The sequence below is a fragment of the Pteropus medius genome, unplaced genomic scaffold, assembly GCF_902729225.1.
Source record: "Pteropus medius unplaced genomic scaffold, Ma_sr-lr_union100, whole genome shotgun sequence".
In the NCBI taxonomy this organism is placed as follows: domain Eukaryota; kingdom Metazoa; phylum Chordata; class Mammalia; order Chiroptera; family Pteropodidae; genus Pteropus; species Pteropus medius.
The window spans coordinates 13,352,407-13,366,500 of NW_024352787.1; the positions used below are offsets into that span (position 1 = coordinate 13,352,407).

Here is a 14,094-nt window from a genome sequence, read left to right on the forward strand (position 1 = left end):
TTCCCCGTGCAGTTATCCATGCACTTTTCTACACCTATAGTTGTCTCAGCCTGTTCCATCCTCTGGTAGTCACCAGGCCCTGTTCTTCCATATCCAAGATGGCACACTTATTCAATGCACATATTAAATACCTACTAAACTTCAAGTACTGTGCCAGGCACAAAGAAGATTTAAGTATTGCCCTTGGCAAGGTAAGATGCTTTTACAGTTTAATCCCCTTCAAATATGATTGTCCCTAATTCATCCTGATTTCAAAGCAATGAATCCTGCCCAACACTGAACTTGGCTTCTACACTTTAAGCATTCTGCACATTATCTACAGTACCAGACACTGTGCTGGGCACAGGTGACACAGAGAAGAGGCACAGCAGAAGAGATACGTACACTTCACCTTTGTACTAAGGATTTCAACAATAGTTTGCAGAAGGAGCAATTAAATCCTAGAGAATAGAAAAGGGCTGTGGAGCTAAGGGAGCATTTACATCAGGTCCTTAAGGACTAAGTTCAATTTCATTTTGCCAGGCAGATGCGGAGAGGGGAATAAACATCCAGGCAGAAAAATAACATGAGCAAGGGCATGAAATTAGTATTTAGTACCAGTATTCAAGGACAAAAGTAGAGTTGTCGGTATGGGTGGAACATAGGTATACATGGGAGTGTGTCATGGAATTTGAGTCAAGAAAAGAAATGTGGATTCAATTTGAAGCATAGGCTGGATTCGCCGGGTAGAGAACTCAATCGATTAATCACGAATTCCTGTAATAACAGCCTACTACAGGTCAACAGGGAGATAACAAGTTTATGTCAAAATGCCCATAACATGAGTTGAAAAAGAAATTGCTCTTGAGATTTGCATGCTGGCCCACTAACAAGGTCAAGCTTAGCCTCCTCCATCCAGGACTGAGACTCAGTGTTTCACTCTGTCTGTGCTACCCACCAGAAGGTGTGCTCAGAGAAGGGGTCAACATCAGTCATTTGTAAGAGTTCAAATATGTTAATATGACATCTTCCCCAGATACAGACTTGCCTAGGGTTGTACAATTGTTAGGACTTGGAAAAGCTTGCCAGATTTTATCACTTCTCTGGAAAGATAAGGATAAAAAACTCAAAGATGGCCTTGGATTGAATTTATGTGTTAATCCACCAGCCTACAGTGTCACTCAGTGCCTAAGATATTAGACTCCTGTTACTTTTAAACATTTATCAAGAATAACCTTCCAACTGGCATCATCCTCTCAATGTTTAGTTTATTTTAGAGAATTGTTGTCTACCATAAGAATATTATCGGGGACAGTATTCATCATGTTACAAAGTGTACTCGCATAAAGATCCTCTTGCAAAATTTCTATCAGTCCTCGGTCTCTAGAAAAGCTGTGTTTCTCCTAAATAGTTTTTTTTTTTTTTTAATATTCTGAACATTGGATGAAGTAATGCATTCAATTTTCCTTTTGGCTACAGATATATTTGAAGAGCACCTATTGCAAGTTTATAGGGTTTTTTCCATATATAAGATTAGTCTCTTTCCCAAACTTATAGCAGATCGTTTCCTTTTTCTACCCACTTCTAACTAGTGTTATTTTGACTTTTGCGTATCCAAATAATCCACCCTCAATTCTTTTTGGAATAAATACACACACACACACACACACACACATACAGTCTAGTCTGTTTAGAATATTTGACTAAAGTGGAACAGTTTAATTCTAACCTTTAGTTTTATAATGGTAGACAGAGCTAGTCTGAGAATCATTTTTAAGAAGTCCTTGAAGATAAGAGCTCTAATTCACAATCAGCAAATGCATGGTCAAGTATTGGACGCACTTTTCTTTCAGATTTACCAACGAGAATGTCTTCCTGCATTATTAGGTCTGCTAGTCAATGACCTTCTTTGTTTTGCCAAAATAACTTCTAAATACATTGCTTAGCCAATTCATTGATTTTTACTTAAAAAATAAATAAAAATAAAATCCTCTATCTTTGATTGAAATATTATTTTTCTCCATTCTCTCTTTCCTCTATCAGACAGAGGCAACATGACTATTTAGGAAAAGTGGGTGAGAACATTTCGTTAATGAATATTTGTGAGTTTTTCTTCTGTCTTCTCTCAGCTCTAAATTCTTTTCCAGGAGTTTCTGTTTTATGATCCTGAGATTACTTCCTCATTTTTGTGCATTATGTACAGTAATATTTCACTTCCACTTTATTTCCAGATGAGAATAGAGGAGTTTAGTTTGAAGAAGTAGATTTATTCTACATAACCTTGGACAGTCTAAAGCAGCCACAGCTCATTGGTGATTAAGAAATTAGTAGATTGTGCATAGAAGGTAGTTTCTTTTCACTTTAGTGAACTGATAAGTTGGGCTAGTTAATCAAGTCAATGTTTTGAACCTGAAATGGTAACGAATTCCCTCATTCTCAAGAATTATGGGAGTGCAGCTTTGTAAAAGCAATTGGTTCCTTTAGTATTAGATGCTATAATTAAGGCATTTGAATCAACTATGAAATTAAGAGCAGATGTACTAGGGAGGCTCAATCTATTTATTAGCTACTAAAGATAGTGTTCCAGCTAATGACATTAACAATACCACAGTGTTCCCCACATTCACACCAAGTACATTAAACCAAGCCCCTGAAGTCAGATTGTCCCGTTATCCCTTCTTCTCTTCTCAGTAATAGAAAGCCTTCAACGGGCAGCTGAGAAGAACAGAATGAGGATGTTGAAGTCATTGTTGGGCAGCCCTGTCAGAAGGGAAAATTCTATTGCTACAGCCAGTAACTTCTGTGTTCTGTGTTTTCCCCTAAGCTCTGCAAGCCACATCCTCACAGTCCCTCAAACCACAGGCCTCTGGGCTGAGGCAGCATGGGCAGGACACTCTCACAGATCCTATGGCTGAGTACAAATGCCAGAAAGGAAACCTCTGGGGCTTGAGTGGGAGGAGCAAGTACTCGCTCTCTTATAACAAGAGAGCCACCTGTAGATGCAGCCAGCATGCTGTGCACTCCCACCTTCCCACGTGCCTCCATGGGCCAATGTGAAGACAACCGTCCCCCTTGACGCTGGTTGGAGGGAGGCTTATCTCCCACCCCAGCCCACCTTGCCACTTAGGTCTTTACTGTCGGAAGAGACATTTTGGACAGGTGGCCTCGATGAGAGGGTGACCTCAGAGTTGAGAAGCATGTGTTCAATAATGAAACTTCTCACACTATTAATAATAACAGGCAACCACTTACATAGCACTTAAAGCTCACCACAACCCTATGAAATGGGTATTGTTATTCTTATGCTACAGATGAGGAAACTGAGGTCCAGAGAAGTTAAGTAACTTCTCAGATGACAAATAGCTTGAATAAAGCCAAGCTTTGAATCCAGGCAGTGAAGTGTGACTCTATGCTTTTAACCACTGCTCTATACTACCTTTAAGCAAAAGATAATGAAATCTGCCCCAAGTCTCTAAGTCTGCACAGCCAGTCAGAATTTAGACATTGTGTCTGACAAATATGGGGCATGCAGTTAAATGTGGAGAAGAAATTTCTTTCTCATAGAAGTGACTCTGTATATGAAAATCAGAACTAACCGAATAAATTCAATCCAGAAGAAATTCCTTATATAGGTAAGATGATCTTCAAGAGAAATGGGACAGTTCCTTTCCTTTAATGTCTCTTTATGAACTACAGTAATTGGTGGCTGAATCACTGTGTTGCCACTTAAGGAATACTTACTGATCACCTGTGGATCAGTGTCATAACAACTCGGCTCCAAATTGATTTTCCTCCTCAAAAATTTTCTATTAAAGAATTTGACTACACAATGGGCTCAGAAAGTAGGGTAGTTGCCTGGAGGCCCAGTGTACAGAATGATAGAAAATAATTAAAAATTAGAATGTAATCTAATTTTAAAGCAAAAGGCATCTATGCCTTTGTGAAAATTGTGCAAGTTGGCAAATTAATGAGACTGTCGCCTGGGGTGAAGTCTGCCCTTAGCCTGTGTAATTAGCAAAAAATAAGAGAGACCTTGGTGGGTCCTATGAATGAGCAAAAGAAAATTATTTCCGGACATAAGTGGAATCATTAAGAATGCAAGAGCACTAATGCACTGAGGCCACTTCCAGGGGACAAGTGATGTCTGGGCTGCAGCAGGAACAGCTCATACAGTCTTCTGGGTCTGTGGAGTCTCCCGTGGAGTTTCCCATGGGGTTGATCAACCCTCCAGGTAGAGAAGGAAGAGGACTAACATTTATTAAACCCTTGCTATGTGCCGTCTCCTATACCAGACAATATATATATATGTAATCTCACTTTTAAAATGCCAGAATAGTCCATAGGTTTTTGTCCTTGGACAGGGCCATGCATGCACAGTCTAGCCTTGACATACAGAATGACACAAGCAGGACCATCATTATCATTGTAGTTACTCTGCCACATACAAATGACACAGAAGAGAATCTAAAAGCAAAATGAAAAATCACTATTAACATTTTTGCCTATAAACTTATATTCTTTGTTCTATCTAAATATGTTTTGTTCACTTACCAAAATGGAATTATACTATCTGTTGTTTCATACTGAAGAGAAATTTTCACTCAAAAGGCTAACCTTATAATCAGCTCTTTGTTCTACTTCCTTAGATATGCTTGCCGCATAGACCGTGGGGCAGGGTGACCTCAAAATTAACTAAAGACTCATCTTCCCTTTTGCTTGTTCTGTCTAAACAACAAATGTAACTGCCTGTAACCCATAGCAACTCCCATGCTTTGTAACTCTTTGTAACTACCTGCAACCCATAGCAACTCCCTCACTTTGTAACCATCTAAGGACAAATTAACCAATCGGCCCATGCCAACTAAGCCCTATAAAAGCAAAGTTGCCCCTGAGCTTGGGGCCCAGATCTTCAGAGCATTAGCTCCTCTGGGATCACCAGCGTATAAAACCTGAATTCTCCAATTCTCCGAGTGCTGCTTGGTTTCTTGCCGGTCTGATTTTTGCAACATTTCTGCAACAATTCCTGCTTTTTAACTCAAATACTTTTACATGCTTACTAAATATTTTTCTACAATATCATTCTTAGTAGTTACAGAGTATGAAATTGTAGGTACCTTTATAAACCCTTTTTATTAATCCCTGATTGTGGGATATTTAGATTGCTTTCAAGTTTCCACAATTTTAAATGGTGTTCTAATTAACATTTTTGTAGATAAATTGCTGCAAAATTACCAATTTTTTTAAAAGTAAACTCTAGCTTTTCTGGGCAAAGGGATATAGACATTTTTAAAGCCAAGTTTATTCACATATTGCAGAATTGGGCCTTTTTAGGTATACAGGTCTTTCAATTTTGACAAATGCATCAGTCATGTAACCACCACCACGATTAAGTTATATAACACTTATAAGTATTTTAAAGCTTTTGATGCAAGTTATCAAATTATTTGTTAGTAAAATTATACCTATTCCCATCTACCATCAGTCTATGAAAAGTGAATATTGAATATTATCTTTGAAAACTTTTTTTAAAAAGCCGTTTTTGGTAGATGAATGTTTCCCTCTCATTTTAAGATACTTTTGTTGTTGTTGTTGTTACTATAAGGTTGCATTTGTTTTCATATGTTTATCTGTTTTTATTTTTTATAGTATGAACTCTCATTTATATCCTTGGCCTATATTTCCAGCCAACTAGTTTTCTCTTTCTTATTGATTTGTAAGAACTATTCGGGGTCTGGGATGAAGCAGTGATCTGTCATGATGCAAATATGTTTCTTCTTGTCATTTGCCTCTTTTAATATTTTTATGGGTTTTTTTTTCTCAAAAGTTTGAAGTTTCCATAATCTTTCCATTTTTTCCTCATGGATTCCACTTTAGAAGTCATCTTCATAAGGTCTTTTCCCACTTAATGATTAAACATTTTCCTTTTTTACATTTAAATCTTTAATTCTTCTAGAATTTATTCTGGTCTATCACATGGGGTAAACTTTGTTTTTCCCTCAAATGATGAGCCAGTTGTACCACCCTCATTTATCAAATAACAGATCTTTCCCCACTAATTTGAGAAGTCACCTTTATTATATTTTCCATTTAATGTGTGCTTAGATATGTCTTTGAACTTTCCATTCTGCTCTATAAAATTTCTTATCTTTTTTGGAAAAGAATAGGTACTGTTCTACACAGTTTAAAATATTACACTTTTACAATATGTTTAAATATCTAGTACACTTTTACAATATGTTTAAATATCTCTCCATTCTGCTCCATTAAATTTCTTATCTTCTTTTGGAAAAGAATAGGTACTATTCTACACGGTTTAAAATATTACACTTTTGCAATATGTTAAATATCTGTTTTTTGTTACTATACATTTTCAAAATGTTCTCTCAGGCCCTAATTATTCCAGATGAAATTAAAACCATATCTGAGTTTAAATGTTTAATGAGAACTTTTATTGAAAGTTTATTGTATTTATAGATTAATCCGGGAGGAATTTACATCATTATAATAAGCAGTCATCACTGTGGTACATGCTATTGGCTCTACATGTTCAAGTTTTCTTTTATATGCCACAGTAAATTTTTATAGTTTTTAAATATAGGTTCTTCATGTTTTATGTATGTATTTATCCCAGAAATCATGGTGTTTTTGTTACCATTATTGACAGCATCTGTCTTGTCATTATACTTTCTAACTGGTGGCTCCCATTTATAGCATATCATTTATTAATCTTATAAAAATCTAGTTTAATAAAAACTAGTTACAATGGTATTTTAATTTTTTTCCCCTTTAGTGTTCCAAGAAGACAAGTCATTTGTAAATGCTAACAATTTACCTTCACTTTTCTGGTTTTATACTTCATTTCTTTTTCCTGTACTCCTTTAGAATGATTGCAACTAGTAATTTCAGATAATTCTTCACATCATTACGTTTTAGTTACAAATTAAGCTACATGTTACTTTTATTAAAATCAAAAGTGAATTTTAATACAGTAATTTGCAATTTTGGAATAAATACTATTTAGCTGTGGTGTGTTACTATTTTAACATTTTACTCAGTATTTTATTTGAAACATTTATTCCCGCAATTATTAACTTCAGAGTTCTTTGTCATGCTATCTTTGCCAAGTTATGGTATTTAAGGTTGGGTTATTCTCATGGTATAAAATTGGGAACCTTACATTTTATTCTATGCTTTGGAACAACTTAAATGGCATAAGCATGCCTGTTGCTAAATAAGTGGATTTAACTCACCTGTATCATCTGCTCCAATTTGAAGAAGGCACCAGCCATAGCATTTTTTTAAAGCCCTCTCTCTTACTCAGTATTCAGAATTTAGATTTAAATTCCAAAGTTCATTCAACAATTTTGAGAGTTAGATGATGAAAAGCTAATTCATCTGTTTTCTTAGAATAGGACAAATTGTAAAATAAAGATGAACACTAAATCTCAAATACCCTGTTCCTATCATTTCTTTGGATTCTATTAGATCTTAGAAAAAATTATTTATATTTACATAAAGTTTATTGATTCCAGTATGGTGTTCAAAAACTGACTCATTCCTCTTCAGAGACTACAGAAATTTCTACCCTCAATTTCCTTGAAGTAAAAAGGTAGAGTAAGAAATAAGACAAAACTTAACTGTATCAATTAGTTTTCCTTGAGCACATCTTGGATATATACAGCTACACTAAAGTGCTTAAGAGATTACAAAAGCAGTTTCTGTTCTCATGAAGCTTTTTATCTGAGGCAGGGGACCTACCTTGTTTGTGATGGTTTCTTCTTACAGACAAAGTTAATGTCATGTAAATTCCAATACAACCCAGTCATCTCCAGCCTTCTGAGTTACTGTAACAGTAACAGCATTTTCTTCTTTATCCAGGACATCTGTGCTAAGGCTTATCTAGCCCTCCGTCATCATACAAACCTACTGATCATCCTGTTTTCCATGATGCTGATGACGGGAATGCCACAGTTAACAAGCAAAGAAGACATTGAATATATTCGGGATGCCCTAACAGTGGGGAAAAATGAGGACGATGCTAAAAAGTATTTTCTTGATCAGATTGAAGTTTGCAGAGACAAAGGATGGACTGTGCAATTTAATTGGTTCCTACATCTTGTCCTTGGCATCAAACAAGGAGAGAAACATTCAGCCTAATACTTTGGGCTAGAATTAAAGACAAGGTAGTGTTCCAAAACTTTAAACGAGCATGTCAATCATTGACTTTCCATTTCAAATGTAATAGGATCTTATAAAACCTGGCACTTCACAAATATAGTTCTTTTCCTAGCTGAACTCTTTGCTAGAGAAAAATATTGGCATGTCTGATTGATTAATTTAGTTGTAGGCCTATTTGCAGGGTTTTTTGTTTTTTGTTTTTTTGTCTCAGTGATTTTGGAAAATCTTCTAAGTTTATACAGATAAATCACTTTCTCATTGTACCTGATGTTTTGACTATCTTATTGAGTCCTTCTGGAAATTCTTTAAAATAATTGGTGACATCTATATTTATCTGGATTTACTCTCAATTTTGGTTATCCTTCTGTTCATCCAGCTCTTTACAGAAAAAAGACGTAATTATTGTAACCTTTGTCTCATTCCTTAAACGATATTTCCAAACATCCCCTCGTTGTCTGCAGATGTTAGTGATGTGCTAAAAGCAAAGAAAGAGAGTTAGTCTTTCCAGTGTCTTTTGCAATTAGGTTCTTTTACAGTGTACAACTGAGACACACAAACACAAAATGGAAAATCTGAATCTTTGTACCCCATCTCTTCTCTGTTGGTCTGGTTCCAAGATTAAGAATAGGAAAAATAGAGATAAGACCATTTGTCTTCACTCTGACCACGTAGTGAATTATCAAATACAACTATTATAGCCTTCTCCAGCGTGGAAATAAAGTAACTAAAGGGACTCATTTTTTTTTTTTTGCCTTTATATTTTCCTCTCTCCTTTTCTCCCCTGCTTCCCTTCTTCCTCAATTGCCACCCTCCTACAACTCTTTATCCAGAGTTGTGAAATCTTTAAGAACTCCTTTACCCTAGATTCAAAAATTAATTGAAAAAAGAATTTTTCCTCTAGGGTTACTAGAATTGTAGGCACTTGTTTGTAAAGGAGGAGTTGTGTGTGTGTGTGTGTGTGTGTGTGTGTGTTTTAAGTATATTATTAAAGGAGACATTCCAGAAATTATGGATTTGTTTCCAAATGTATTAATTTTAAATTTTAGTCTGAGTATCTTTTTCTTTCTGCTTTCATGGAAGAAGATATTTGATATCTATAAAGTACTCCAGGTTAGGAAGAACACTACTTGCCCTGCTCATCTTTCAGTTTATAGGACTTTTAAACTTTGACACATTCTTCAGATTTCCTAAAAATAATTGAAACATATTTTTTAAAATTTATTTTCATCACTTAAATATTTTGCTATTTATTGGAAGTATTGTTTAAGCTTAGTGAAAGATGTTAAATTATTTATAAAAAATTTTCAAATTACCTGTAGTTAATACTTTACATGGGAATAACACTGTTCATAGTGTCAATGTTTAAGTATATCAGATATAAATATATATTAAATTTTAAATGTCTAAATAGATATCTGTTTGACTTCAATGTAGCCTAAACCTTTCTTTTTGTGTATGCAAAAGTCCAGTGGTTCTTAACCTTGACTGCAAATGAGAATCACCAGGAACACTTTTAAAAACACCCTTCCTGAATACCAACTTCAGGTTATAACTTAATTAGTTTGGGATGAGGCTCAGACATCAGTGTTTTTTAAGTAATCTGGATGAATCTGACATACAGAATCAAAAGCCCTGCATGGTCTTTAAAGGTGTCAGGTAGCACTGTTTCTTTGCCCACTGAGCCTTTCCCCCAGCTCATAAGGTATCTAGAAAGGACTCCTCTTCCTTGACAAATCATCTTTTAAATTCACATTCTATCCTCCTATAAGAGGACCATGCTCTGTAATGCTTTTAAATTCACATTCTATCCTCCTATAAGAGGACCGTGCTCCGTAATGAAATGTTTGTTCCTCTGTGGTAACGGAACATAGACATTTTATGATATTTTTAGACCAACTATATCCCATTATTCTTTTGAAAAACAGCAGAAGGAATGATGCTTTCCAATTCAGAAAAGGGTGTTTTCATTATTCTTATAAAGAATAGTCAAGCTCAGACCTTGCATAGATTCCACTTTTTATTTGAATTGCTAAAATAATTATATTAATGATAGAAGAATTACAGAGGAATGTATTTATATTTAGTTTATTGTTATGCATGCATATAAATTTGCCCTTCAAATGAACAAATTCTTTCATTATGCTGATTGATATATGTGTGTATATATCGCATATATACATATTTGTGTATGTATATACACACATATATTACTTTATTTGATAATATACATACGTATATATGTGTGTGTGTGTGTGTGTATATATATATCACATTGGGCTTGACTTATCTATATTCCAATGAAGGTATAATTTTAACTCTATAGACTTGCAGATAAACAAAAATCACCTTTGTGTGCTTCTTTCCTTCCTTGTTACCAGTGAATAACATGACCCACAACTTTTATATCTTTGAAAATGTTCTAGAACTAGGGTCACTCGCTATTGAGAGGAAATGTTGAGAAACTACTCACAAGTCTGTCTTCTATGCCAAATGGAAATAGAGATCACAAGTCAGATGATTCAGTTCAAAGCAGCTTTTATGTGTATCTAGAACTAGCTACATAATTTTCAGAGCTCAGTACAAAATGAAAATGCCAGGACTATCATTCAAAAATTATTAAGAAATTCAAGATGGCAACAGGAGAATGTTAAACCAAGCACAAGGGCTTTTTGAGCATGGGTCACTGCACAGGTCACAAGCCCATGAAGCTAGCTCTGAGAGTATCTGAATAATGGCTTTGGTGCTCAGTTTTACATTTAGACAATGTCCGTATCAGTGGAGATAAAGTGTCCAGATCAAAATGTTGCTACAAATTATCTAATTTTTGTGGCTGTGTATTAGGTCCTAAAACAGTGGTCCATTGCTTTTGGATGGGAACTACGGCCAGTAAAAGTAAAGCAAGGCAGATATTTTAAACCTTGTACCATATGACTGCATTTGACTGGCTTTGGTGATACTTTGGTGAAAGTAGAGGAAAGTGGAGTTGTTAGGGATAAAATATATCATCTTAGAGAAGGCGCTTGAATTTTAAAAATTAACTTTATTAAATACATCATTTACAGGAGAGAAATTTTTCTTTTTGGAAAAAAAAGACTAGATATAGGAATTCTGCAGCATAATTTGGAGGCTGTTAGTCCTCTATAATTGGAAATTAAAATTATTTTTTTAAATAAGTCCAAAAAAATAATTTAAAAAGTTTCTGGAGCAAATTCTGGCCTTTATTTGTTAAGCTAGGTTCAATTTGCAATGATTATGAAATAAATTGTCAATTATATTTTACAATATGAAGAAAAAAATAAATTTGGATTTTTAAAGGTTCTGCTTTCTTGTTTTCTGTTTAATGCAACCTATTAATTCTGGTGAATAATTTTGGTACCAGTTCAGGAGGATATCTGTGTATTCTCAGAATCATTTTCAGGGTAGATGCTGAGAAATCTAAAGCATACACCTTGACTAAAGCACCCATTCAGAGAGCTGAGACTTTCCCTCTTGCATTTGTATGTCCCACTTGCATTTGTATATTAGTTACAACTTGTTAAATGTAAATTTAAATAAAGAAAGAATCTGATATCTTGTGTTCTCTAGTATACATCTTTTAATAACTGAAAGTCCAGATACACCTGAAACTCGAATTCTTTCTTGTAAGAAATCTTTATCGAGAGCCCACTACCTACCAGGCACTAGGCTAAATGCTGGAGATAGAATATGGAACAAGACTGACCCAGTCCTAGTCGTGAAAGAGTATAATTTGCTGGTGGTAGCAGACACTTCATAATGGAAGGTGTTGTGGGTTGAATTATGTCCCCCCAAAAGATATGTTGAATTCCTAACCCATGCTATCTGTGAATGTAATCTTATTTGGAAATGGATTCTACAGATGTACAGACATACCTCATTTTATTGTACTTCAGGATGTTGTATTTTCTACAAATTGAAGATAAGACCCTCCATGGGCAAAAAAAAAGTATTTGACTCACTTTATTGGGATACTCCTTTTGTAGCAGAGGCCTGGAAATGAACCCACAATATCTCTGTGGTATACCTGTAATCAAATTAAGATGAAGTCGTGATAGTGAGCCCTAATCCAGTATGACTGGTATACTTAACAGAAGATGAGGGAAAATGCCATGTGATGGAGGCAGAGACACAATACTGTGTTTACAAGCCAAGGAACACCTGGGACTACCAGAAGCTGAAACAGGAAAAGAAAGACCCTCCCCTAGAAGCTTCCAAGGGAACATAGTCTTGCCAACACCTTGATTTCAGACTTCTAACCTCCAGAATGGTGAGAGAATAAATTTCCCTTGTTTTAGGCTACCTGGTTTGTGATACTTTGTTATGGCATCCCTAGGAAACCAATACAGTATCAATAACCAAAAGTTTTGTATGGCATCCCTAGGAAACTAATACAGTATCAATAACCAAAAGTTTTGTAGGGTTTTGTTGGGGGCTGGGGGATTATAGAGTTTATGTAAGTTAACCTATTTGATATTTTCTGCTTTACCAAAAAAATTTAATTGCAATCTAAAAAGACAAGGTCCTAATATTTTTAATCTATAAAAAAAACTCTAATAAATCAACAAGAAAAACATAAATATCTCATCAGAAATTATTGATATCCCACAAAAAATACATATGGCCAATAAGCATATGACAGCAGACCCCAAATCTTTATTGAGTAAACAAATGCAAATTAAATAACTTAAGTTCTTTTTGCCAACAGATTAGCAAATATTGATAATGTTCAGAGTTAGTGATAATTTGAGAGAAAGAACATTCTATCATACTGTTGAAAGCAAAGCAAGTTGGTAAATTTATGCATGGCATTTTGTCAAATTTTATCAAAATGAAGAAGTTATCTGTTCTCTGACCTGGCAAGTCCACATCCAAGAATTTATCTTTCAGAGATTATTGGGCAAGTGTGCAAAGACTTATAGGCAAAAATAGTTACCAACATTCTTGGTGATAACCAAAACTTGGGAACAGCCTAAAAAGTCCCCTAATATGGGACTGGCTAATTAAATCACATCCATGCAATGGACTGCAGTGAACCCTTGAAAAGATAAGGTCGATCAGAATGTATTGACAATCATGTGTGACCTACTGAAGACCAAAACAAGGTTATTACAGAATAATATTATGTTATAGTCATTCTCAACTTAAATTTTAGTTTATTCCCAGACAAGAAAAAGCTAAAGGAGTTCATCAATACTAAACTAGTATTACAAGAAATGTTAAAAGCATTTCTTTAAAAAAGAGGGGAAAAAAACATAAATATGAATAATAAAATGGCAATAACTACATACCTATCAATAATCACCCTAAATGTAAATAGATTAAGTGCTCTAATCAAAAGACATAGGGTAGCTGAATGGATTAAAAAAAAAAAAAAGACCCATGTATAAGCTATCTATAAGAGACCCAATTCAGATTGAAAGATACACACAGACTGAAAGTAAAGGGATGGAAAAAGATACTTCATGCAAACAGTAAAGAAAAAAAACCTGGGGTAGCAACACTTATATAGACAAAGTAGACTTTAAAACAAAGGCTATAATAAAAGGCAAAGAAAGATATTTTATAATGAAAAAGGGATCAATCCAACAAGAGGATATAACTCCTGCAAACATTTATGTACCCAATAGAGGTGCACTTAAATATATAAAGTAAATATGGATGGAAATAAAGAGAGATAGACAGTAATACAGTCATAGCAAGGGGCTTTAACATTCCACTGACATCAGTGGATAGATCTTCCAGACAGAAAATCAACAAGAAACAACAGCCTTAAATGACACATTAAACCAGATGGATTTAATTGATATTTTAGAGCATTTTACCCCAAAGCAGCAGAATATACATTCTTTTTAAGTGCACATGGAACACTTTCCAGGATAGACCACATGTTAGGCCACAAATCTCAATAAATTTAAGAAA

At 34.8% G+C, this 14,094-nt stretch overlaps 1 protein-coding gene across 4 annotated transcripts in view; it reads left to right on the forward strand.

Annotated features, from left to right (window-relative positions):
- PIK3CG (phosphatidylinositol-4,5-bisphosphate 3-kinase catalytic subunit gamma) overlaps positions 1-14,094 on the forward strand; it is a 39,286-nt gene that overhangs the window by 21,832 nt on the left and 3,360 nt on the right. For 2 of the 4 annotated variants that reach the window (XM_039849131.1, XM_039849129.1), the window contains exon 11: positions 7,858-9,939. In XM_039849131.1, coding sequence (XP_039705065.1) covers positions 7,858-8,136 — 279 coding nt within the window. In that variant the 3' untranslated portion in view covers positions 8,137-9,939. Of the gene's footprint in view, positions 1-7,857; positions 9,940-14,094 lie in introns of those variants that run through there. The other 2 variants (XR_005649920.1, XM_039849130.1) reach the window with 2 other exon arrangements.